Source organism: Falco cherrug, chromosome 8 (assembly GCF_023634085.1).
Source record: "Falco cherrug isolate bFalChe1 chromosome 8, bFalChe1.pri, whole genome shotgun sequence".
NCBI classification, from domain to species: Eukaryota; Metazoa; Chordata; class Aves; order Falconiformes; family Falconidae; genus Falco; species Falco cherrug.
In genome coordinates this window covers 48,855,299-48,880,735 of record NC_073704.1, presented here as the reverse complement: position 1 = coordinate 48,880,735, position 25,437 = coordinate 48,855,299, and the positions used below count along the sequence as shown (strand labels likewise).

Genomic DNA, 25,437 nt, shown 5'->3' with positions numbered 1-25,437 from the left:
AACCCAGGGGATAGCTTACAGGTAAACCTACCTCTTGCACCGCTAGCTTAAAATAAAGGTGACTGGAGAAAACAGAAACCTGTAATACATTAGTCCCATGTTTTACAGATGCTAGAAAAAACAATATTGTTTTTTTTTATTACTTAGAGCTCTTCTTTCTGGGCTGTTTTGCCCAGCCTAGTTACTTTCAGAGGAGAAGGGCAGTGGGATAGAGTCCCATATTATACCCTAACATAGTGTCTCTCTTTCCACGCAGTCTGTTCCCAAAGAGGGACAGAGTTCAAGGCTTGTGGCAGTATCTGGCCATGCCAAAGGGATTGCATGTTGTGCACTCAGATTTGGGTGGCAGCTGTCCGCTGTAGCCTTTCACAAAATTTAATAGTTCTGCTTGCATCACTGCTTATAGTCACTTGGAGAACCCTCTGATCTTGCTAATAATGCCTGTATGCACTGCTTGTATTTCTTTCATGAAAAATACGTGGTTTTCATTTTCAGCTGAATCGCAGTGATAGTGACAGTTCAACGCTATCCAAAAAGCCCCCCTTCGTTCGAAATGCAATGGAGAGACGAAGTGTCAGAGTCAAACGGGTAAAAAAGTCACTGCTTTGTGTTTGTGTTTTTTTTCTAGCATAGGCACTTGCAAAGACCAGAACATTTTTTGAAGGAAGAATTTGCAAAGATAAATCAGTTGCCACGTGATTTCATTCACAACCTTTTCTTTGTGTGTGAGAAGTCCTTCAAGGCTGCTTTTCTTTGACATATCAGAATGATGGGAATGTTTGCACTTGGAACTCATTTAGAAAGATGGTTCCTGGTATTTTCCATCTTGTCAGAGCCGAAGTAACACAGTTTGGCAGTGTTTATTGCTGCAGGATTCTTATGTACTTACAATAAATGCGAGGAGCTGGGGAAGAGGGTGAGGAGAATGATGTCTCAGATGCTCAGGTGATGTTGTAGTGACTCTGTGGTGCACAATGAATCCCTGTGCCTGTTGTGATGGTAATCACTGAAATTCCGCCCAGGATACTGATGCTGAGCTCCTAAGGAGATGGTTTTCTTGAGGCAGCTTGTGTTTCAAACTAGCAGAAGGCAGCATAATATGTTACTGGGGAAAAAAACAAACACAGGTTTTTCTTTTGCTTTGTGGATTCATCTGAAGATGAGACATTAAACTTAGGAGCAAAGTGTGCGAGTAAGACTTGTTTGATTTGGAGAAGCTGCCAAGGGAAGTTTAGTGGAAACACCAAAATCAAAAGGTTTATCTATAAGACTTGCTTGTGAGTTTGTGCTCTCTGTCTTGAGACAGATTGGAAAGCAGGATCAGATTTGTGGGAAGAAAAGTGTTGGCAAACTGGGTCTCGTGATATATTTGACCCTTCATGGGGGAGTGGTCGGGACAGTTCTCATCACTGTGTTCATACACGCCTCCTTTTCTAGCCTTCAATCAAGTCCTTTGGTACAGAGCGCCTAATCCGCACTTCACTAGACCTGGAGCTGGACCTGCAAGCGTCAAAAACCTGGCATGATCGGCTGGTTCAGGAGATCTCGGTGCTGAGGGAACTGAAGGAGCAGCTGGAACAAGCTCAAAGTCAGGGCGAAAAAGAGTTGCCACAGTGGGTGAAGGATGATGAGAGATTTCGACTGCTGCTGAGGCTAGTGGAAAAACGAGTGAGTTGAGTAATACCTGCCTTTGGATTTTATTCAATGTGCTTGAGAAATATCATTTGAGAAACATGATTTGAGAAACAGGGGACTTTGGGCAGGTAGGAATTGAAGCCTTAGCACTACAGTCACTCATCCCTTCCCATCAAGCAAGCAATTGATAACAGAAGCTGCAGTCCTCGAGTGTCTGGCTGCTCTCAGGTGTATTTACAAACTGCAGCCTGTGCCTGTCTTCCCACGGGCAGGAGGGCTAGGAGGAAAGCAGTTACGTCTCTTGCTTCTTCTAAGAGAAATAATGGCTGCATAAGTTTTTGCTGGGATGACACTTGGCTTTAGGATAGGATCCTTATGCATATGAAGTGAATAATATAAGTCAGATGATAGCAGACTTTCTAGTTTTAAAAGCTTAATAGTATCTATCTTTCTGCTTATGAAGGGTAGGCTGCAGGGCAGGGAGGGAAAGGAGACACACCAAGAATTTCAACAAATAGTTCATTAAACAATTTTGTTTGCTTTTGTGAAAGTTGACTTTCATTGTGTTACCACTTTTGGGGAAAGGGTTTAAATAAAAATCATGAGCTTCAAATGGAATGTGTTTACAGATAAGGCAGGTGAAGCTTCAGAAACATCTGAATAAGCCTGAAACAGCAAAGTCAGCAGCCTTCTGTCACATTTGGGTTTTCTTTTGTTTTTAAAGTGTTACTCCATAGCTGATTCTCTTCATCGCTTAGATGCTGGAATTCCTGTCCTTTACCTTCCTGTAGAGTTCAGTTTGTCCCAAACCCGTGCATTTACCAGCACAGGCATTTCCTGCCTTAGAGCAAGTGCAGATGCAAGAAGTCACAGGTGCCATCCGTTTTGTCACGTGCAGCCTCCCGGTCTGTAGTAGGTGTGGCATGTCATGGTTGGCACTTCCCTACCTCTGTCTGCATCACACTCTCCCTCATGTACAGGGCTGCGTCTCAACTCCCCTGATTTATTGGGGCACCTCTGCTGACACCAGGCAGAAACACAGTTGGGAGAAAATGCTTCTTCCTTGGCAACACAACAACTCTTTCCCATTATTTGTTTAGGTGGAAAAAACAGAACACAAGTGTGAGCTCAAGGCCGATAAAATGATGAGAGCCGCTGCCAAGGATGTCCACAGGCTGCGAGGGCAGAGTCGGAAGGAGCCTCTCGAAGTACAGTCATTCAGGTAATTACAGGTCACTGGTAAAGGAGAGGAAACATTGACTGCTACTCTGATTTTTCTGTGGATGATTGAGATTCTGATGAGGGAGCCTAATCTTTGTAGTAGTAGTTAGCTGTTCTGCTTAAACAAAAATTTTTGTATTTATATGTCAAAGTATCAGGACTGAGAGTTAGTGAAACTACCTGCAGTGCTGTACCAGGTCTCAAAACCACCAGCAGTGCTCCAAATCATTCCCCACCTGGCAACAAATTCACAAATCCTTTGTTTAGTATAGAAGCAGCCTTTTGCTTCCCTAAGTAATATACCTAAAAAGGAAAAAACCCGAGCCTTTCTGGAATGGCTTTTTGATAAGGTCAGTTTTGTGAGTTCAGCTGTAAGGATGCCTGGTGTCTGATATGTAAATAAGAGGTGTAGGTTGTGAGAGGATGTGCTGCTGCTCCTTGTGGTGACAGCTGGTGAGATAAATTTTAATGTGGATGATGGACATTTCTGGCAAGACTTCTGTTGCATTAACAACTGATCATCTTTTTTTTAGAGAGAAAATGGCGTTTTTCACACGGCCGAGGATAAATATTCCAACGCTCTGTGCAGATGATGTGTGATCACCATAAAGTATTTGCTTTCTGGACAATTCTACAAATGCAGTTTGGGTTTTGAAGTTATTTATGTGGTATTATGAAGGTACCAAGGCATTTGTATATTAGAGCTTTTGTCAGTATGTGGATGTTTTGAAGATTTTTAGGTTAAAGTTATATCATCACAGAAACCAGCATTAAAGTGACAAGATTGTATAGTTTGTATATTTAGGAATGTATTTTTGGGAAATAGAATTTTAAATAAGAGCAAATGCAGCGTAAGGTGCTGTTAAATAATGCTGTTTAGACTTTTTGTACAGCTTTACCTTTTAGAGGTTTTACTGCAATAAAAGAAATTTGAAGGAACCTCGCCCCTACCTTCTATGATGTTCTGCATCGGACTCTCCCGAGTGATGTATTTTGTACCCCGTGGGGAATGCAGGGAGCCGGTTCTGACTCCCAAGCGCTGTGAACGAATTTTCTGTGAGCTGTGGAGCGTTTGTGTTTCCTGCCAGGTCATAAAAGTAGGTGTGAAGTTCGGAATACTTGCACTTTTACCGTTTGTACTGCAGCTCATGTCTGTGATGGGTCTGGTAAGGTAATGTGGGGAGCCCGTTGAAACCACGGCTGTGGAAGGAGGGCTGCAGGTTTTAAGTCCATTTTAGGTTTTTCCAATAAAGTGACCTTTCTGGACAAGCCTGCCTTCTCGCTTTTTGTCCTTTGTGAATCTTCTCATCACCTGGCACCTAAATTGGGCTTTGTTTCTGTCCCTAGCTGGAAGTGCATAGCTTTTCACGTGTCAGGCCTTCAGACCAGGCGCTGTGGGAAGGGGGAGCACCCTCGGTAACCCGGGTGCGCCTGGGATCTGCCCTTTTGTTCGAAATACAGCTGTCCCTGAAGCTGCCGGAGGGGAGAGAAAAATAAAATCCGAGGTAAAAAAGGCAGTAAAAGAATGTTATTGCCGGCAGGGCTGGGTGAGAGCCGCCCGCCGCATGGCCAAGCCCAGAGCGTCGTGCCCCTCTGCGCGGGGGGCTCCCACCGGAGGGGGAGGGGAGGTCCCACCGGGGCGGAGGAGGGCTCCCACCGGGAGCGGCCCCCCCCGACCCCTGCCCGGGAGCTACCGCCGCCCCCGCCAGCGGCGGGACAGCCCCGGGCGGGCGGCCCCTCGCCAGCAGCCCCTCGCCCCGGCGCATTCTGTGCCCCCCGCGGGCGGACGGGGGGGAGCCTCGCCCTCCGGAGCGGCACCGCGGCAGCCCCCCCGCAGCTTCGCTCTTACACGGCGGGGGCCGGCGGCGCTGACAGCCCAGGGCTCCCCTCGCACGGAGGAAGCCGCCCCCGCCCCTCCGCCACCGGGGTCCTCCCGGCGCCCGGGGGCGCTGCCGCCGCGCCGTAGCCCCTCCCCCGCCGCCGCGCTTCCGCTGCCGCTGCCTGCTGCTTCCGGCCGCCCGAGGATGGAAGCGCGCGTGGCGCAGTCGGCAGCTCGGCTGGCGCGGCAGGTGCGGGGGGGCACGGCCGGGGGCCGGGAGGGGGTAGGGCACGGCCGGGGGCGCGGCACAGCCGGGACTGGGCCCTGCCGATAGCGGCTCCCTGGAGGGCCCGGTTGCGCTGCAGGCGGCTTCGGCTGGGGCCGAGCGGGGCACGGCCCCTGGGCCGCCGCGCCGTCGGGGAGGGCCCTGGGGGTCTCTGCGGGGCAGAGGAGGCGGCGGCGGCGGCGGCGGCGGCGGTGGGGAGGAGGCCGGGGCAGGGCCGGGCGCGGGCCGCGGCCGAAGCGCCCACCCGGCGGCTCCGGGCTCGCCCGGGACAGAGCGGAGCAGACGCGCCCGCCGCTCCCCCGGAGCCGAGTCGTGCCGGCGGCCGGGGCCTGCGGTTCGGCTCGCGGCGCTTTGCGGGGGGACGGTCCGAGGGGAAGTTCGGCAAAAAAAAATGCCCAGAAAACCAAAGGCAGCGGGGAGCCGTCCCGCGGGGCTTTGCTGTTGCCGCCCGAGCGCGCTGTGCCGGTGCTGTCGCTGGCCGCGCGCTGTGGTGGCCGTGCGGGGCTCGGCCTGGAGCCGGGCGCGGCGCAGGAGGGTCCGGGGGGCGCTGCCCGCGCGGGCCTGGCTCTTGCGAACGGGATTACGGGATTACAGCAGGTGTAAGGTGCTTAGGGCTGGGAAGAAGGATGGGGACAGCCATTTCCCTTTGAAAGCCGTGATTATAATAATAATTAAAAAAAATCAGTGACCGGTCTGTCTTAGTCAATGATAGGTATTGACAGTAGAGTACAGAGGCAGCTTCAGGAAAACTTTGAATCCGACAGGTAAAATTCTCATATATTGCCCCAAGAGCATGTAACAGAGATTCTGGCTTGTGCTTTTTGCCTGCCATGCACGTGTGTTCTTAAGCAACTTTTCAGTACATTTCTACTCACAATTCAACATATGGTAAGCACTGCCCTAAAATACTGAGATAATAAATCTGGCTGTTGAATCTCTGCAGCTCCTTTTTGCCGTTGTTTTTTGGGCTTATCTTTTGAGGCTGCTAGGACAGGAAGGGCATCTCAGATACTCTGGCAAGGCAGTTGGCTCTTTGCTGTTAGTGCTGTGTGATCTTTAGTTCATAAACGAATTCCAGTCACTTTGGAGCAAAGCAGGGGGGGCAGTGTTCAGTTTTTCGGCTCCAGGAGGCTGAAGGAGGCCATGTGGAGCCTGAATCTACCTGTCATCTCACTACCAGCCACGTGCTCCCTGGGGCCAGGTCCAGTGTGCCCTGGAGCCTGTTGTGAGCCAGATGCAAGGAATCGTTAGCTCATCAGGAAAATAACACAGCAAAGAGCGGAGTGTGTGCTGAGTTACTGCATTGAGCCTCAGGAAAATAACACAACAAAGAGCGGAGTGTGTGCTGAGTTACTGCATTGAGCCGGCTCAGCAAAGGCTTGGCAGAGCAGGAGCAGAGATAAAAACATGTAGGAAGCAAGAAGGAGGTGAAAGAAGAGAGGTGCTCTGGTCCATTTGCCATACTTTCTCAGGCCATGCTCTCTCTCGCTTCTGCTTGCTCACTCATTCTCTAACACACCCCCCCTTTTTTTTTTTTCAAATATGATGATGAGAAAATCTGTATCACATTAAGTCCTAGAGACAGAAGCCTATGCAATTTTTGTGTTATCTCAGTGGGATCTTTGGAAGACATTCTTATGTGCTAAGGGAAAATGTAAGGATGATTTTGGTCCTATTGAAAAAGCTGTAGTTTTTTTGTATTCACAGGTGAGGGGAAGATTTCTAGTACTCAGCTGACCAAAGAGCCCTTGGAGATGTCAGCATGGCCTCATGTAATTCCTGCAGCTTCTCATGAGGTGGTCATCAGGTATGACCCTTTACTGACAAGTTGTCATACGTCCAGGGCTGTGCAGGTAGATTAATCCAGGAGGTGACATTTTATGTCCTGAACAGCAGCTTCTTCTTTCCTTCTCTCAGTTACACGTTTTATAGATAAAAACTGTATTGACATTGTCTCCCTTCCTTACTCGGATAGTTCTGTGAGAGAGGAGTTACAAGGGGTATCTGTAGTCTAATGTAATAGCTTGTTTTTCAGAAAGAATGTAGAATTTATAGTATCCTTTTAATAACATCTTAGCATTCACAGATGGTCATAGAATTATAGAATGAATCATAGAATGGTTTGGGTTGGAAGGGACGTTAAAGATGATCTAGTCCAACCCCCCTGCCGGGGCAGGGTCACCCTCCGCCAGGGCAGGTGGAGGGCAGACCCAGCCCCTTGCAGCCTGGCCCTGAGCATCCCAGGGATGGGGCACTCACAGCTGCTCTGGGCAGCCTGGGCCAGCGCCTCACCACCCTCACAGTGAGGAATTTCTTCCTTATATCTTGTCTACAACATCCCTAAATACCTTTTTCCAGGCGAGCTTGGCAACATGGTCATGGGTGTGGGGGTCATAGAGGCATAGCATAGCTCAAGTTGTAAGGGATCACAGACTCCCACAGGACTACCTAAAACTAAACAACATGGCTAAGAGTGTTGTCCAGACACTCCCTGATCTTTGACAGGCTTGGTGCCATGAGCCTGGGAGCCTGTTCCAGTGACCCACCACCTTCTCAGTGAATAGCATTCTCTTGATGTACAGTCTGAACTTCCCCTGATGCAGCTTCATTCCATTTCCCATGTCCTGTCTCTGGTTCCCAGAGAGGGGGGGTTGTGAGAGGTCCCATCCTGACTGGCCCATGAACCAGGGTGCCCTTGCTGCCAGTTTTGAGGCTGTGTGGCTGTCCCAGCCTAGCTGTTGTGATCTTAACCCCATCGATTCTGGAGCTTGGTGTAATCATTGATGAGTTCAGGCTTTTCTGCTGAGTGGTTTTGAATGAAAAGTTCATTTCATTATCTGTATTAGCTGTTGATAAGCACAGGAAAGGAGACTTAAATGGCAGCAGCAGTATTGGGGTAGGCAACTAGGTTGCCGTGGTGAAACCCCTTGCTTTCAGTTCCCACTCAAGTAACATAAGGACTGCTACTGAAACTTTCTGAAGAAGAGGAACGCAAAACATGATAGGAAAATGTGGCAGACTGGGCTGACACGTTGGGCTTGGCCAAATCTGAAATGGGGCCAGCCTGAATGCCTCCTACCTGCAGGCACCTGTGCTGTTGAATTTGCTGGTTTGGTGCAGTCATGGGAAAGTAGATGAGACTTACTGAACTGTGACATTGTTTCAGAGTTTTTTACCTCCTGGCCAAATCCAAGCAATTAAGATACTAATTGTCACCCTGTATTTGTGTGGGAAAAGCTGTTTGGGCCAGACGTCTGCCCCAGAGATCAGCGATTCCTGAAACCCCTTGTTCTGGGTTCTGGCCGTGCATGTGGATGAAGCTCTTTCCTCATCCTCTCTGGTAGCCTAACAATATGGAAAGAAGCTCCAGTAAGATACTGGTCATCTCACCTCCTGCAGGTCTTAACTTGGGTAGCCAGAGGCATTTATGGTTATGGAGGAAAATCCAAATTGAACTTCTGTTCTGAAAAGTTTGCCAATGGTACTGAAATACTTTGGCAGTTATTGCTTGAGAATGGGGCGGGGGGGTGTCTTTTAATGCAGGAGGAGTACGTGTGAGCTGCTTGTGGGCTTGGATATGTAGTGGGTTTAATTTCAAAAGCAGAATGCAAATTTCTGGATCTAGACAATGTTTGTCCTCAATGCAAAGCTCTCCTAAGGGGGTTGCTAACCTGAAGCTGGTGACTGCTAGAGAGAAGGTAGTACTGGGTGGACAGACAGTTTAAAGATAATGTGATATTATCTTCTTAAAGCACATTCTAGGGTTGGGAGGCGTCAGTTATTCGTGTCGCTGCTCCAATGTTCCTTTAAGTCAGTTTTGTGACAATAATGATTACTTAAACTTACAGTGAAATAACTGTAAAACATTGCAAATGAATGCAAAAAAAATGAAATCTCTCTTAAACTTGAAGTTCAGTCTGAAATTTTTTCAGATGTGTTTGTAAGTTACATTAAATGCTACCAGATCAGGTAAGAAAAGTCAAAAATAAAAAAAATATATTTTCTGTTGGCTTTATGGGGTAAGGTATGTATATGTATGTGAGAGGAAAACAGTCTGATTGGGGAGGGAGGGGTGTGTCTGCCTTGGTTAAAAAAAGAAGTGATGGGCTGCAGAAGGAAAAGCTGCAATGAACTATTGGGAGTGAGTTAGTTATGAGATACAGCTGTGCTGTGCAATTATTTTAGTTGGCCAAATGCCAAACCAGAGATTTTGAGAAAGAGGGTTTTTTCCTCAAAGTCCTCTTTCTTCAAATGTGAACCTGCAGGAAGCATCCTGTAGCAGAGGAGACCTTGAAGCTGTAAAAAGAAGTGCACTGGAAGCTGAAGTGCAAATGCAGAATGACCTGAAAGCGGGGATTTTTAGCTCGGTCCGCAAATAGGCTGATCTCAAGAGTGTTTTGGCTCAGCTTAGGGTTTTTGAGCATCTGCAGGCAGTTATAGCGGCATTTGTGGGAGCGGTTGGGTTGTTTAGGTGGACATATAAGACCAGAAGGTTTGATGGCCTTTTTTTTTTTTTTTTTTTTTTTTTTTCTTTCCTTACTTCTGATTGTTTCAAGAGCAACAAAGTAAATGAGCCCTTTCTGATAAGGTTTGGTGGCCTGTTTGCCTACAGAAGGGCCTGAGCTGCCTCCTGCTGTGGGAGTGGTGGTAGAGGAGAGCCTGAATGAGTCAGCTGAGGGGCTGGCCAGCCAGGGTTGGGGGGATGCTCACAGCCAGGGTAGGCAGCCAGGGTAGGGGGTGCTCACTGCCCTTCCAGCTGCCTCTCCCTCCTAGCCGCACTGAGTCCATTTTCAGTAGCCTCCGGGCACCTATTTGTGAGCCAGGTTTGTGGCTGATGGGCACAAAGCCTGTTACGGGGTGGGGGGGGGACGACAAGAATCGGACAACAGAGATGGAGTTTCAGATACTTGGTTTCTGTAGGAGGTGGGGTGAGGGAAAGTACTGCTCCTTGCAGCAGCCTCCCACCGTTGGGCTAAGGCTGTTGGAACGTTTGCCGGTGTCCCGGGCTGTGAAGTCTGGAGGGATATGGAGAAACGCAGGGAAATGTATTTGGAGCATAGGGGTCCACCTGAAATTCCTGATGCCTCTTGAATGCCTCATGTCAGTTGGAAGGGAGAAGCCACGTCGGAGGCAGGGAAGGAAGGGTTGTGTGGAACATGGAAGTGAGTGGGCACGGCAGAAATGGCCCGGTGAATTCCCCGGTGCAGCAGCACGCGGTACTCCTGGGCATTTCTGTCTCCAGTTGGTGCTTGAGTTTGCTGGGGTTGTGTGAGTCGTTGTGGTTTCATCCTCTGGAAGAGAAACAGTGGCCTGTGAGATGGTGAAACTGGCAGACAGAGGCTTTAGGGAATTTTGAGTCAAATCCTTTGACATCTTTATTAGATTAAAAAAAACTGGAGAAAGTGCTTATTTTAGGAATATATTTTATTAGGATGACGTGTTGTCTTCCTTGTACTTCTGTCTTAGTGAGATTATTATCTTGCTGACTCTTCTTTAAGAATATTTCAGAATCTCTGTTTTTGACACAAATAGAAACCACCTTTGAGCATTAATTGTTTGGATTTGTTCAACTTAAACATCATTGCTGTAACCTTTATGAGGCAAAACTAGAACTGTATCTGAGATCTTGCAGCAGCTCACCTTCTTCCCACCACTCCAAGAATTACTGTGTGACAATTTAATTTGCTTTTCAGGAAAACGAGATCAAGTTGTTAACTGCAGAAATCGAGCGTTTGAAAAACTTTGGATGCTTGGGAGTCTCCCCGAGTTTGGAAGGCTTGCGAGACGAAAATGCAAAACTTAAGTATCGATTAAATTTTCTCCAAAAGGTAAGGGAACAAAGAGTTAATGCTGTAGCATGTGTGGTTTTGTCCTCATTAAGACAAGCTAAATAAACGATGTCAGCTTGTTACAGCTGGTGATGTGTGACGGCGTGCTCACTCTGCATTCTGATGCCTTAGTTGTTGGTGGCACATCAGATATTTCTTGGTTTCTTAAACAGAAATCTACTTTATGAAAAATGTCAGTAGGTTAATAAGCCCACAGTGTCGAGTCTTGGCTAGTCACATAAGGGGCAGCCCAGCTGAGGCCTCCACCAGGATCACTGACAAAGGTGTGAGAAGTAATGCAGCCCTGCGTTCAGGGGAGGTGTTTGTGCTGGGAGGTTCAAAGGGAGAAGAGTCACATGATTTTTGTGTTGTGGATGTTGTCGCTCCTGTGCCTAGAGGTGTCGGTCAAATCTGTCAGCCATGCTTTGCCAGGCAGCCAAGGAAAGAAGTGGGATGTAACGGCTCCTCAGATGTTGCGAATTTAACCTTCTGGATTTTGTTTTTTCAGAGCCTTCAAGAGGAAAGAAGTAAAACAGCAAAAAGCATGATTAATATCAACAGCTGTCTTCAGGAGATCTTTGGAGCTGCTATTCAAGCTGCCTACCCAGATTTAGAAAACCCTCCACTAGTGGTGACGCCAAGTCAGCAGCCCAAATTTGGGGATTACCAGTGTAACAGCGCCATGGGCATAACGCAGGTATGTCTCAGTGATCTTACAAAGAGAAGAAAAAACGGGGATGCTGTCTGTTGTAAGCTAGGTGGTAGACAGTGCAGTGAGGGTTGCAATATTGGACCTCTTCCAGGCTTGTTGCCTTCTCTGGGCTGAGAATTCAGTGAGTATCTAACAGCTCATCGGCTCTCACACAGTAGACCTTTAAACCTCTTTATAGATGACTGGTATGAGAGGGTAACTTGTCACACAGAAAGATTTCTCCGGTCATGGGATCTAAATCAAAATAGGATTTAAGTGCCACATCGATTTACTAATGATGTGCAATTAACTACTAATTGGTAAGCTATATTTTGGAACTAATATCAGCAAAACAATAAATTACAAGTCTAGGCAGTTACAAAATGGTGATAAACACCTGCAAATCTCTAAATGCTCTTCTGTAACACCAGGAAAGTATAATGTCCCCACACACACTTGTGCACACACACCCTTCTCACAGGGCAGGTGAGTTCTGAACATCTCCAGGAGTGAGGGTTCCCCTTTCGCGCACGCATCCTGCTGGTGCTGCAGCTTCCTGACGCAGCAGTGGGAAGGGGCCCTGTGCGCCCGGCTGGGGCACAGGTCCCTGCATGCTGCAGCCTGAGCTGCCCTCTGTCAGCTGCAGCATGTGCCACTCGTGGCATCTGGTGGCATGGGTCGTTTTCTGGCCAGCGCAGCTGTGGTGCGCATGAAGCACCTCACAGCATCCAACCAAGTGTAGACCACTGCTCAGCAGCCGTCCTTCATATTTCTTTAGCTGATGCCATTGTTTCAAAAGTCTCTTTGTAATTCCCTGGTTACAGGTGAATTTGCCTGATCATTGTACTCCTTTAAGCATTTTCAGTCCCGTGGCAAATGCCCTTTCATGTTTGAGCGCGCTGTTCCGTACAGTGTTTGTGCTCTTGTTCTTATCCTATTGGCTGTAGTTATCCAAGCGTTCGCTGAGTCGGTGTGGGCATCCCCCCGTGTATAGTTGATGGCAGCTGTATTTTCTTTTAAATGAGCAAAAAGCAGGAATCATGGGGGTTTGTTATATTGTTCTGATCTTGGAGGCTTTTAGGCAACTCTAAGAATGGCTCCACTTTACAGACACCTGTGTGTGCGAGGAAGGGGTGGGGTTTTGTAACCTGGCTAGTATCGGCAGTTACTTTGAAAATTACGGCGTTGCTGCTTTCTGGAAAATGCTTGACTAAAGAGGACCCGACAAGAGTAGGAGACACTTCAGTATAGTCACTCAGTGGGCTGGGACTGTGCTGAAGTAAAACCAGGAGGTGGGGTGAAAGAAGTAGTGCATTCTAGCTTAGGTGCTAAAGCACCCAAACTTCCAGTGCATTGATGCCTTTGAGTGAATAGGTAGACACTTTGTAGTTACGGATCTTTTATTTCACAGTCTCAACAGAAGCAACTTTTTTTTTTTTTTTTTTTTTTTTTTTTTTTAGCATTCTGTTGTCAGTTCACCTTTATTATCTGTTAGCCTGGTAATTTTGACATCAGACTTGCACCAACATGCGTGGAATTTACTCTCCCAGGTTGTCATCTGGAGCCACTATGTCTGTTGTCCTGCTACAATGAGTTTGACCTCCAGGCAGCATCGATAAGTGCCAGCCAGCAGGCTCTTGGTCTGAAGTGCCGAGGTGGCAACAGCCCTCACAAATATGTGTCATCTTCCCTTGGTTCATTAGCATATTGTGACTGGGCTGCAGCCAGAGGAGCACCCTGGGTGACTGCACTGACACGGGCTTTCAGAGCTTTGCCGTGCTTTTGACTGCTGCTTTACCCCAATTAAGTCGTGGTCGGGATTCTCAAGCAGTCCTGTCTTCTCAGCGTTGACGTTGTTTGCATAACTCAGTGTCTGAACAGTCCCCTTCAAGCCAGGGCGTCAAGATCCAGACTGTCAGCTGTGCTGCTGAATAAGGGTTCTTAGTACTGGCCTTGGCTGGAGAGCTTGTTCCCTGGAAAGGCATGCTGCGTAGGCTGGGCCAGAGCTGGGCGGTGCTCACACATGCAGCACACTCAGTGTATCAGCACAGCCAGGGGATGCAGTGCAGTCATTTGCCTCTGAGAGCAGCAGGTGATGTGCTTTCTGTTGGCCTGAGTTTAGAGACTGACTGCGGTGTACGTGCCCCGTAAAGCCTTGCTCCCTTGGGGTGTCCCCTGTGTAGAGCTGGTCACCCCGACTGCCAGAGGAGCAGGAGGTGCCCTGACTCAGGGCAGCACTAGTACGTGCCAGGCAATAACCTCTCCCTGCAGTGCTCCCATGTGGAAACAGCCCTCACAAATGCATATTGTTGTCCTGGGAGCTCGTTAGCATATTAATGCCTGGGGCTGGAGCCAGGAGCTCTGCTTGCTCCTTGGAGTAATAGGAGTACGGTGACTGTTCCTGGAATGGTTCAGATGACGGGCCTGTAACCTGGTATGACATGCCCATAATCTGGTTTTGCATTTATTTTTCCTGTAGTTTGCACTTTGAGTAGCATTAAAGGCTACAGAGGTATTCTTTTCTTGCCCATTCTAAGCCTTTACCATCTTGTAAGGATCCTGTTATGGTCGACTGTATGACAGCCTAAACAGGAAGCTGAAACTCAGGTAGAAGTCACATTTAGCAAACACAGGCAGCCATGAGTGTAAATTCTGAGCTGGCAGAGCGGTACGTGCTCTTTGTGGCTTTGATGGAAGTGAGGTGATAGATGATTTTCAGACACATCACAGAAAAAATGGAAAATCATGTGCTCAGAAACAAATAGCTGTGGTAATCTTTTACAGCGTGAATGAAGTGTTTTGCAAAGGATGGGTTGGGCTAGCTCACAGAATCCTCCTCAAGGGTGTTTTTGTAAGGTTTGCAGAAAGCTCTGTGAGAAGATGCTTTGGGAACAGACAGAGAAATTTTGGATTTGGACTAGATGATCTCTGAAGGTCCCTTCCAACCCAAACCATTCTGATGCTGTGTGTGAACTTGCATCGTGTTCTTTGAGTTCCTCACAGTGGGCAATTTATGTCTGGAGGAAAAAGGAGATCTACTTTACCAGCAATTTTTCTGATGCTCTTTGAAGAAAATTGGGCAGCGGTAGGATTATCTTTCGTTCCTTCAGTTGTTGGATTTTATTTAGTTATTAAGTCTGAGTCTAAGGTAGGACTGAAGGCAGTTTGCTTTGGTTGCTTGTAATCATAAATCAGCAGGCTTGCTCTGAAACCACACTCAGCATCTACTGTAGGCACGGTTCAAAACTTGAAATGTGAATGCTGGCAGAGCTCAGGATACCCGTGAGACTGGTGAACAGGATTTTGAAGCAGTGTGAAGGACTGTGCCAGCTATGTTAGTTTTTAAAGAGATTGTCCCTTTTAGTAGCTTAGAGAAATACAGATTTCCCAAACCACTTCACAGGTTTTGAAAAACAGCCTAGAAAATTTTCTTTTGACTTAGGGACTTTTTAAATGCTCTTAGCAGAAGGCAGGAACATGTTGGGTCTAGTTTAGACTTGTGCTGTGTAGAGAGAGTTGATCTAATCTAAAATTTGCTAGAGAAGTTTTTCTTCGTGTGTGTCTCTGCATTATGAAGCTAAAGGATCATGAGGATCTTTCAATGCTGCAGTAGCTATGCTTTCTGTTTCACTCTGCAGAATGTTTTGGAGGATTGAATTTTACTTTATCTTCTTGTGTTTCAGATACTGCTCAAAACCAAGGAACAGAAGGTTAGCCCAAGAGAAATTGCTGAGAAAATATCAAAAAATATTCCTGCCAATGAGTGTATTGAGAAGGTTGAAATTGCCGGTCCTGGTAAGATAAGTTTCATGTTGCACACTTTGTATGTTTTAAACCTGATAGGGTGACTTTATACTGGTTAGTGATCAGGGAAGCTGAGTTGAGTTTAACTGTTTCATGATTTAAAACTCCACTTACAGGGTGAACTAGCTTTTTCTATCTTGGTGAGTTTTGTAGCCCTCGATGCAGCAATAGAAAATGTACCTCTGTTAGAACTGGCAAGTGCGATCGTGAACCCTTTAATTAGCAATTTTTCCACTGATCCTTAAGGGACCAGCTTTTTCCCTTCAAATACTGGTGATGCATATCTGGCTACAATCATGAAATCACAGCAAAAATCAATATGCCCTTCTCGCTGTTGCTTGCTCGGAGAGGATGTCTTGTCCTCTCAGCACGGAGATGCTGCAGTAGCATGGAGGTTATTCATTGCTGCATCTGTTTTGTCCCTGTGGCCCAGGAAGAAATACAGGGGCTCATATTCCTCAGGGCTTCAATATAAACACAAAATTCACATGGCACAGCTCTTCAGGTGCTTGGGCACAAGCTCATCCATTAGCTCTGTGAAGCAGGAGAAGTAAAACAGTGTCACCTCGCAAGCATGGGTTATTCCAGGTGAAACTGTGTTTTAGGATAACAATTCAAAAAAAGGGACACAAAGCAAGATCCGGTTCTGCATGCTGCAAATCCTGGCAAGATTATTTATTTTCTCAAAAAAAAATGTTTTTATAAATTCACCTTTGAGTGACAGTGTGCATAAAGGAGTTACTTCAGTAGACTTAACTTGCAGCATCTAACTCTTGCAGTAAAGGCTACAGTGGTGTGAAACAAGCTTTTGTTATCTGGGAACAGCTAGAAGACTAGCTGTCTTCTAGTGACGGCTTTGTTGTCCTGTTGCTGTTTTGTCAAGCTAACTTCTTATGTCCTTGTCCTTGATGTGAGGAAGCAGAAATCCAAGGGGGAAGGAAACAAAAAGTGGTTTGAGGCACCTCTGCAGCCCCAGCACTCACTGCTGGTTTTCTCCTCTAAAGGTTTTATCAATGTCCACTTGAGAAAGGATTTTGTGTCGAAGCAGCTGAGCAGTTTATTGATGAATGGCATTCAACCACCAGCTGTTGGCAAAAGGAAAAAGGTACGGCAGCGGGCGCATAGGCAGCCTGCTCCCATATAGATGAAACGTGCTGGACTGCAGGTAGCTTTGGAATTCGCCCCGCCATGATTTGTGCAGCAGATGTCCTTGTCAGCTGGTTGCTACAGCAGGACAGGTGGGATGTGACTTACGGACCGGGGACCGTGGGGTAGGCCGTGCTCTGGTGGGTGAGGGACAGGGCTGCCCAGGGACGGCCTGGTGTGCCAGGCTCAGCTTGGGAGCGACCCCTGACTGCTGGGTGGGTGCAGCGGAGCCCCAGGCTGGATGCCTGCTCTGGTGTTCCCCGCTGGCCCTTCCTTGCTGCGTGCTGTTGGCGGCAAAGGGTGTGAGGGTCGGTGGAGGTGAGCTGTGTTCCCACGTGTGCCCCCCCCTCCAAAACCCAGGTTAAACACTGGAGGTGTGGTAATGGCTGCTGCCTTTTATTCATTTTTTCCTTTGGTATTCTGTCCAAGGTGGTAGTGGATTTTTCATCCCCTAACATTGCAAAGGAGATGCACGTTGGCCACCTGCGATCTACTATCATTGGGGAAAGTATGTGCCGACTGTTTGAGTTTGCAGGTTATGATGTTTTGAGGTGAGAGTCCATTTTTGGGTGTGGTGGGCTTTTTTGCTGAATTTGTGCAATACCTCTATCTGTGCTTTGGTCTGTATTGGTCTGTTTATAAGCACATAACAAACAATCCTTTGTGTGTAGTAAAGTACTAAGCTGAGGAAGTGTAGCAGGGTTAGAAATCAAAACGGGGAGCAGCTTCATTGCAGTGAAATTGCGGGGGGGGCTTACCTGGTTTTGGTTCTGATATTGTGTGTGTTCCTTCTTCTAGAATATGTATTTTTTAAATGCGTGTTTTTTAAAGTATATGCTTGAGAAATCATTATTACTGTTCTCTTCAATTGCTTTAAGGTTAAACCATTTAGGAGATTGGGGCACCCAGTTTGGAATGCTCATTGCTCACCTCCAAGACAAATTTCCAGATTACTTAACGGTTTCTCCTCCCATTGGGGATCTCCAAGCTTTTTACAAGGTATTTGTAGCAAAGAAGTGTGATAATTATGTCAACATCTGAAGAGCAGATTGAGGACCTTTACAAATTGCAGGCTAGTTTTGGAGAAACAAGAGTTGAATCACTGTTACTAGTGATTGCAGTAACCTGCCATGGGTAAGGCGCTGCGGTATGTGGTACTGAGTTGTCTGCAGGGGGCATGATCAAAGGGCTTTGTGAGCGTGCTGCCTCTGTCTCTTGAGACGAGTGTGCTTGGAGAGCCTGTTGGGAATGTTAGCTTGGTTCAGGCTGGAAGGCGGTGCTTTTTCATGTGGTGTGTTTTACTGTAGGAATCCAAGAGGAGGTTTGACACAGAGGAGGAATTTAAGAAACGTGCCTACCAATGTGTGGTGCTGCTGCAGAGCAAAAACCCAGACATCATTAAAGCATGGGAACTGATCTGTGACGTGTCGCGGAAAGGTGACTGTCAGATTCAGAAACATGTCTCGGCAGTAGAACAGTGTGGCTTCCCTCACCTTTATGTCTGAGTCCATCCTCTTTTATTTTGAAAATCACTGCCACACTGCTATCAGAAGCCTAAAGAAAAGAGCTAATACAAAGTACTGGGCTGTCTGTGGAGGCTTTCAGCTAAATCTTCTGTCTCCTGAGTCCTAGTCTCATGGCTTGACCAAGAGATGGAAGATGCCTTTAGGGACTTGCTGTGCCCACTGGTAAACATATGCCACTAATTCCACTGTGTGCATTTAATGGAAGTATTTTGTTATGTTTCCCTTGTCAAGAGTTCCAGAAAATCTACAACTGCTTGGACATCACACTCATAGAGAGAGGGGAATCATTCTACCATGAGATGATGAAAGACATCGTGAAAGAATTTGAAGATAAAGGTGAGGATTTTGGTCTCAGAGTCAGAAATTCTGCAGCTGTCCGGATGAGTGAGGTAACCTCACTCCTGTTCAGCGAGGCTTAGGACTGGTGGTTTTGAAGTTGCATGTTCCCCACCCTTGCTCTTTTCCTCAGCCACGTGTGCTGGGTGGATCTTGTGTGGCTTTTCCTCACAGAGGAGCATTAGCAGAATTGATTCTTACATGTTTCATTCCAAAAAGCTTGGATCTTTCTTGCTGACACAAAAAGCAGTTTGTTGGTGATATTTTGTAGGCAATAGCGTAAGGTACTACTGGAATTTATTGTATCCTTAGTAAATGGTCAAGGAGTTATGTATGACAGACTTCCCCGTCTTAGTGTTGTGACTGTGTGGGAACATTGAGAAATCTCTGTGAAAACCATGGCATTTGAGTCTGGGAAGAAGCCAAATGGAGCGTAAAAAGTCTCTAGTTCTATGTGTTCCTGTCTGGATTTGGCAGTTCAAGTCTCAACATCCGAAGCATTTTGACTGATCTTACCTCAGAAATACTTTGTGCAAAGTCCTCATTGCATCTCAGTAGTTTCTGCTGCCTTTAATGACATACTTTGTGATACTGGTTTTGCAACTGTAAAGGTGAACCTGGATGCCGGTGGCAGGAGTTATTAAATCCAGTTAGGTCTCTTCTGTAAGGCCAGATCTGTACAGTTCCACTTCCTTGTGCATGGTCTTGAGTTCTGGAAGTGCAGCATAAAACATGACTTGGTTGGTGAGGGAGTTCTCATTTAGATTTTTTCATATTTTGAGCCATTAATTATTTAATTATGTGCGGACATGGCCTTTTCTTTCTGGTATAATCCGGGAAGGGAAGTGCATCTGCCTGGGCTGGCCCATAAACCTCCCTATACGATACAACACAGAATGTTTTCCATTGCTTTTCTAGGATTTGTCCAGGTTGATGATGGCCGAAAGATTGTGTTTGTCCCTGGTTTTCCTGTCCCATTGACGATCATGAAATCAGATGGAGGTTACACATACGACACATCTGACTTAGCTGCTCTTAAACACAGGTTGTGTGAAGAGAAGGCTGATATCCTTATTTATGTTGTCGACAGCGGGCAGGTGAGTATGCCAGTCTCTGCTGTCATGGACCATCAGAACGTGTGTTAAATGAAGGGTGCAACAGTAATGTAGAAGTTTTTTAGTGTGGTTGGTATATTTACTCTTGTCCTTATTGGAGTAATGGTGTTTGGTGGCTGGCAGTCTCCATGAAGAGCCCTTAGAACTGACTAGAACAATTAGGGACAGACCCAGTTACCACTGAAGGTGGGTGAAGCCTGAATCTCAACAGATGAGTCTGGAACGAGATTTGTACTGTTTAGACTTGGGTCCCTCCTTACCCGAGGAAGGTTGTCAGCTCCATATCTGAGCAGTGATGGGAATTTGCCACTAGCTGCTTCTGTAAGCCAGGAACACTCTTTAGAAGGTTGAGCTGTTGGAAGTGGAATTTGACTGTGGAGCTAAGAAACATTTTAAGTCTCGTTGTGAAGGAGATAAAGCTGGGCAGAAAACTACTGGAAGGAGTGCTACCAGGAGGAGTGGGTTGAGGACTAGCTGTTGGTATTTGTTCCTTGCAGTCGGTGCATTTACAAACAGTGTTTGCAGCTGGACAGATGATCGGCTGGTATGATCCCAAAGTAACCAGAGTAGCCCATGCTGCATTCGGAGTGGTGCTGGGAGAAGACAAGTAAGTTTGGGGCTGTATTTTTCCCTTTGAAGAGGATGTTTGAGTGAATGCAGAACACTTGCTCTTGTTTGTTGACAAGTATGTATGTGGCATACAAAAAAAAAAAAAAAAAAAAAAAAAAAAAAAGCACTATGGTTATTTGTAACTGTGTGTCCTGGTCCTTGATCCACACAGTCACTGGTGCTGTGGTCAGGTTCCCTCTTGGGCCTGGCTTCTGCTGCCTGGCATTTGGGGAGGGGCACTGGGAATGTCTGGTGGAAGTCCGGTGGAAGCTGATGTGGCTGCTGGGAGATGGCAATGGTAAAGGCCATGATTTCCATTATTTTCTACCTGCCTCGTTGGTAAATGAAATTGAAGTTGGGAAAAGAACCTCTGGTGGCCCTGTGTGCAAGCCAGGCCTTTGTGCTCTGGAGTTGTTCTTGTGTCTCTGTGAAGGTGTGGCTAAACCGGTGTGCGCTGCAGGTCACGTGCCATTGCAGACTGGGTGGGTTTGCTGTTTGTTACAGAATTAAAGGTGACTTGCTGGGCTGGGCAGGGGGCTGGCACTGGTATTGTGTCCTGACTGATGTCTGGAAGTGGGACAGTTGTGGTTGTTGGAGCCTTCCTGGTCACCCCTCCCAGCCACCCGGCGGGTATTCTCTTCAGATTTGTAGCTGTCTGTGTGATGTCAGTTTCCTCTATATGGAGGAGTTCATGGGCATGTGCTTTTTTATTAAGCCATAAGGTGTGAACAGTGGAAATCCCTGCAAGAAGTTCTGACGCATGTCCTGGCACACGTGGCACCCTAGGCAGAGGTTGGACATGTTCCACCTCTTATGCAGGTGGTCATTTTGGCTCTGTGTTTTCAGGAAGAAGTTCAAAACTCGTTCAGGGGATACAGTGCGTCTTATAGATCTGCTGGAAGAAGGGCTGAAACGAGCTATGGACAAGCTGAAAGACAAGGAACGGGACAAGGTAGTTGTGACAAATGGCTTATCTTTCCCGAGAACTTCCCAGATTTGTTCACAGGCTCATGGTTTTGCAGATTCTGGATGCGAGCTGAGAATACGGACACTGCCAGACCACCCAGGAGATGCTGTGGGTTGTGTGCTCAGTCAGCGTCATTATTTGATTGTAGTTCAGCAAGATGCTGGCATGGGGAAAGAGCAGTGTCCCCGAGTACATGGCAGTGAGAAAATGTGAGCTGTAGCCAGCGTGCTGGCCAATGGCTGGTGCTGCAGAGCTTTTTGAGGGTGGGACTGGAGAGCTGGGCCTTGCAGGTACAGTCCAGGTCTCCCTGGTGCGATGGCAACAGCTGTGACTCCCCCCCGCCGCTGCGATGCAGGAGGTGGAGGCAGAATATAAAGCTGCAGCCTTGGCCTGCTGGGCTAGCAGTGACTTCTGGGGACGGATGCGTGGGGATCTGCAGGGCACTTGGCTTCACCCTTTCCCTTGGAGGCTGTGGCTGAGTTTCCTGGAATTCCTTTGCTGAATGAGATTTCTGTCTGTCTTGCATCTTGATAGCCTGGACCAAACTGGGCAGAAAATCTCCCAAGGCCTCATGGGAGTCAGACACAAAGTGCTTTGCCATGCTGACAGGGCACTGTTCCACCAGAGAGGGGTTTTGTGAGTGTTTGGACTGTCCAAAATGCTCTGCAAGGGTAGGAGGAGGGCCACATGTTTGTTCTGTGTACACACAGTTGTAAGAAGCAGTAGCGCAGTATAGTCGTCAAGCCTGTATGGCAGATAGATGGTACGAGCTGGGGCACAGAGGTCCTGTGTATTCTCAAGGCCCCCGGGCAGGGCTGCAGTGCCCTTTGACTGCAAGAGAGGCGAGGGGTGGATGTGAGGCTGTCTGGTGCCCCGAGGTGGAAGAGTGGGTGTGAGCCTTTCACTGAGTACCACATGCGTAAAACCCCCTCAGCAGCCTGGGCTTTCCTCTTCAGCCAGGCTGAGGGGCCAGGGCTGTTGTGGTTTGTGATGCCAGTGTAACGTTCTTACTGTTACCTGTTTTGAAATTGCAACAGGTCCTCACACCAGAAGAGCTGAAAGCTGCCCAGACATCAGTTGCTTTTGGATGTATTAAATATGCAGATCTCTCCCACAACAGACTAAATGATTATGTGTTCTCCTTTGACAAGATGCTGGATGACCGAGGAAATACAGCTGCTTATTTGCTGTATGCTTTCACACGGATCAGGTAGGTTGAGTGTGCAGGGAGTTGCTTGGAGTTGTTTTTTTACGTTCTCTGTATCTTCGTGGGAAAGGGGTGGCTTAGTCGCACCAGTGCTGTTAGCTGTCTTTTCTTACGAACCACCCCTGTTCCGGCTTAGGCAAAGGCAAGATTTTATTTGTCATTGGAAGTGGTGTCGTCTGCTAACTGAGACACGGCTCCTCTGTGCAGCTTACCTAGGCTTTTAGGCAGCAGGGAGGAAACTGGGAGTTTCTGGTAGTTCCATTAGAGGATCTGGGTGGCTGGAACAAGGTGAGCCAGTGTTCCAGCAGCTGCTGACCTCGGGTTTTACCATACCCCACACAGTTTTTCTGGCACCCTAAGCCCTGGTTTGCGTGGCAGCACCAGCAGCCCTTGCCGACACGTGTGCCCAGAGCACACCCCTGGCTCCCTGTTCCTCTGCTGTGCCTTGCTGCATCGCTCCGCAGGGAGCGCCTCCCCGTGCGTTCCCAGGGATGATTGCTCCCTTCAGGCCTGGTAACTCAGCACTGGGCAAGTGAGAAGGTCAGCAGGTGGCCTGGGCCAGGCACGTGACCAGCTGCAGGCTGGCCCTGGGGCAGGCGGAGCGGTGGGACCCTCACCCGCAGACCCTGTTTTGCACCATTTCAGGGCTATTGCTCGCCTGGCCAATATTGATGAGCAGATGCTGCAGAAGGCAGCCAGGGAGGAGGTGCTTATCCTTGACCATGAGAAGGAGTGGAAACTGGGCAAGTGCATCCTGAGATTCCCTGAGATCCTGCAGAAAATCCTGGAGGACCTGTTGTTGCACACGCTCTGTGACTACCTTTATGAACTGGCCACCACCTTCACCGAGTTCTATGACAACTGCTACTGCGTTGAGAAGGACAGGCAGAATGGTGAGTGTTGCCTTAGGGGTGTTGTATGTGCCTGTGTCACATACCACGGTACAGACAATCTGCAGGGTGTTTCCCTGTGCTGGGAAGGTCATTGTCACACTGCTTGCTGCTGCAGAACAAGTGGTGTCCATGTGGGAGGACTGAGGGTGGCTGGCGCAGCCGGTGTATCGACTGCCTGGGAGCAGGAAGTTGAGTAGAGAGTTGCAAGCAGCCAGGCACCTGGAAGCACAAGGGCCGGTCAGTCTGCCTGGCCTGGGGAGAACGGGAGGGGGCTCAAGTGTGCCCAGCCCCAGGGCCAGGCTGTGGCTGATGGGGTTCCCCTGGGGAAGGCAGCATTCATTGCTCTGAGCAGCTGTTGCATCTCTTGTGTTGGTGTTTTGCAGGCCAGATTGTGAAGGTGAACATGTGGAGGCTGCTGCTGTGTGAAGCCACTGCCACTGTCATGGCCAAAGGGTTCGACATCCTGGGGATTAAGCCCGTGCAGAGGATGTAGCTGTTCCCTGTGCGGTGACAATAAAGGCACTTAAACAACTGGAGGTGTTGATGTCCGTTGTGGTAAGGGAAGATACCCTAGGGGAGCAGCACTCCCTATGTTCGCAAGGAGGAAGTAAGGGAAGAAGAAAAGGAAAAGGCAGGGGGGGAGTAGACATAGGAAAGTAAAGAAAGGAGAGAACAGGAGCATGGCTTCAGAAGACAAAAGGGGCCATGGGCACAGCTCAGAGCAATTCTCTACAGAAACCAAACTCTGCAGACCCATGCCCAGTGCTGCTCTGCTTCCGTCTGTAGAGTTTAAGGACTGAGAACTCAGAACACCGAAGAGCACCTCCAGGAACCCCTGCAACCACAGTACTGTCACCCACACTCCCAGAGCCAAGCTTATGCTGATGTCCTCTGCCATCCTCTTTACCTTATTTGCTAGGTGGCAGCAGGTTCACCCAGCTTTTGATGTCATCTCTGGCATCACTCAGCAGAGCACAGAGCGCTGGGGGGAGCCAAGCAGTCTCCTCCCAGCCCAGCAGTGCAGGACCCTGGCGCTCGGGATGCTTGTCTCATGGAAGTTGTTAGTGAGCTGACCAAGGCTGCAGTCAGCTACCTGCAAAAGAGATTGAACATCGCACTCGAGGCCTGAACTTTGATGTAACACACCAGGGAGACGTGAAACAACTCATGCTTACCAGCACAATGGAGTGCAGGCTGTGGGGTGTACCACCTGCAAGCAAGCACAGGCCTGTACCAGCCCTTCAAAAAGGGGTGGCTGGTGGCTTCCCAAGTGCCTCAGGACAGCAGTCGGGCTGTGCGCTGTGGGCGCAGCACCATCAGCTGCCAGCAACTGCTGTAGGCAGGCAGCGGTTTTTTACCTGGAGGAGCAGGAAGCCCAGGGGAAGAGCAGATCAATTAACTACATTCCCTCAGAGGAGGACACAGGGGAAATGCCTTCGCTCACAGCAACAGTGTTTGAATCCCTACAGAGTTAGCAAACCACTTTGCTGGGTGCGTATCGATCTCCAGTGACTACAAGGCAGTGGGCCGTGGCTCCTGCCTTTGCTTTGGGATCTGTCAGAAGCCTGTGCTTGGTAAAGCAGCACAGAAACGCAGCTTTGCTGCCGTCAGAGAAGAGATACTGCACTTGATTTAGGTGTTTGCTGACATATGCATACATATATACATCTATAGAGAGATATAGATAGATATAGATACAAAAGATACACGTTTCTGTTTATCCCAGGTTCTTTCCCATACAGACAGCTCTGGGGAGGGCTTGGCTGTGTGAGCGAGACAGCACCAAGCACACAAGGGTCTGGCCCTTAAACGAGCACATGTGTGCAAACATGCCCTCCTGCTGGCTGGCTGCACAATGTCCCCAACGGAAACCTGACCTAGTTCTGGTGACAGCCATATGTGCTGGGGGCGTCACCAAGCGCCCAAACCACGTGCTGTGCTACCTGCCACCTGCCAGCAGGAGGCCAGGCCCCTCTGGAGGGTCCCACTATGTGGTCAGGGAGCAGCAGGGGCACTGAGCACAGTACCACGCAGCAGGGCTGGGCAGTGCCTCACCAGCCGGGACCCCATCCCACCGTACCTGAGGGAGACACAGGACAGGCCTGGGCATGGCAGTGGCAGCCAGCCGAAAGTCCCCGTAGCAGGTGCCGAGGCCAGGTCAGGTTCAGTGGCAGTAACAGCATCAGCCGCAGTCCAGGATGGCCAGCAATGGCCACAGTGACCAGGCAGGGCAAAGCATCAGAGTCCAGGGCTAGGTCCAGAGCAGCAGGTGTGTGTCCAGGCATAGGCATGGCCGAGGCCACCCAAACCAGTTGCTGCAGCTTCTTGTGGTCACCAGCAGCAGGGGAAACAGC

The 25,437-nt window shown here is 48.4% G+C and overlaps 2 protein-coding genes across 4 annotated transcripts in view; both read left to right on the top strand.

The window, feature by feature from the left end:
• WWC1 (WW and C2 domain containing 1) overlaps positions 1-4,125 on the top strand; it is a 73,984-nt gene extending 69,859 nt beyond the window's left edge. For both annotated transcript variants that reach the window (XM_055717806.1, XM_055717805.1), the window contains 4 exons: positions 496-588; positions 1,438-1,668; positions 2,736-2,857; positions 3,390-4,125. In XM_055717806.1, coding sequence (XP_055573781.1) covers positions 496-588; positions 1,438-1,668; positions 2,736-2,857; positions 3,390-3,456 — 513 coding nt within the window. In that variant the 3' untranslated portion in view covers positions 3,457-4,125. The remainder of the gene's footprint in view (positions 1-495; positions 589-1,437; positions 1,669-2,735; positions 2,858-3,389) is intronic.
• Positions 4,126-4,824: 699 nt separating this feature from the next.
• RARS1 (arginyl-tRNA synthetase 1) lies at positions 4,825-23,615 on the top strand. Of its 2 annotated transcripts, XM_055718612.1 has the most exons (16): positions 4,825-4,925; positions 6,669-6,768; positions 10,655-10,789; positions 11,298-11,486; positions 15,164-15,275; positions 16,289-16,389; positions 16,860-16,981; positions 17,309-17,429; positions 17,738-17,867; positions 18,188-18,292; positions 19,211-19,389; positions 19,905-20,014; positions 20,863-20,968; positions 22,021-22,193; positions 22,836-23,083; positions 23,467-23,615. In XM_055718612.1, exons 4-16 carry the CDS (start codon positions 11,334-11,336, stop codon positions 23,574-23,576), a joined length of 1,770 nt encoding a protein of 589 aa, XP_055574587.1. In that variant the 5' UTR covers positions 4,825-4,925; positions 6,669-6,768; positions 10,655-10,789; positions 11,298-11,333; the 3' UTR covers positions 23,577-23,615. The 2 variants fall into 2 exon arrangements, with proteins under 2 accessions (XP_055574587.1, XP_055574586.1); XM_055718611.1 differs by lacking the exon at positions 6,669-6,768 and having other exon boundaries at positions 4,843-4,925.
• The last annotated feature ends 1,822 nt before the right edge of the window (positions 23,616-25,437 follow it).

Coding starts and splice junctions, on each gene's coding strand:
- RARS1 (XM_055718611.1), top strand. CDS start 4,881: ATGGAAGCGCGCGTGGCGCAGTCGGCAGCTCGGCTGGCGCGGCAG. Junction 10,790..11,297: donor GATTAAATTTTCTCCAAAAG/GTAAGGGAACAA, acceptor TTGTTTTTTCAG/AGCCTTCAAGAGGAAAGAAG. Junction 16,390..16,859: donor CTGTTGGCAAAAGGAAAAAG/GTACGGCAGCGG, acceptor ATTCTGTCCAAG/GTGGTAGTGGATTTTTCATC.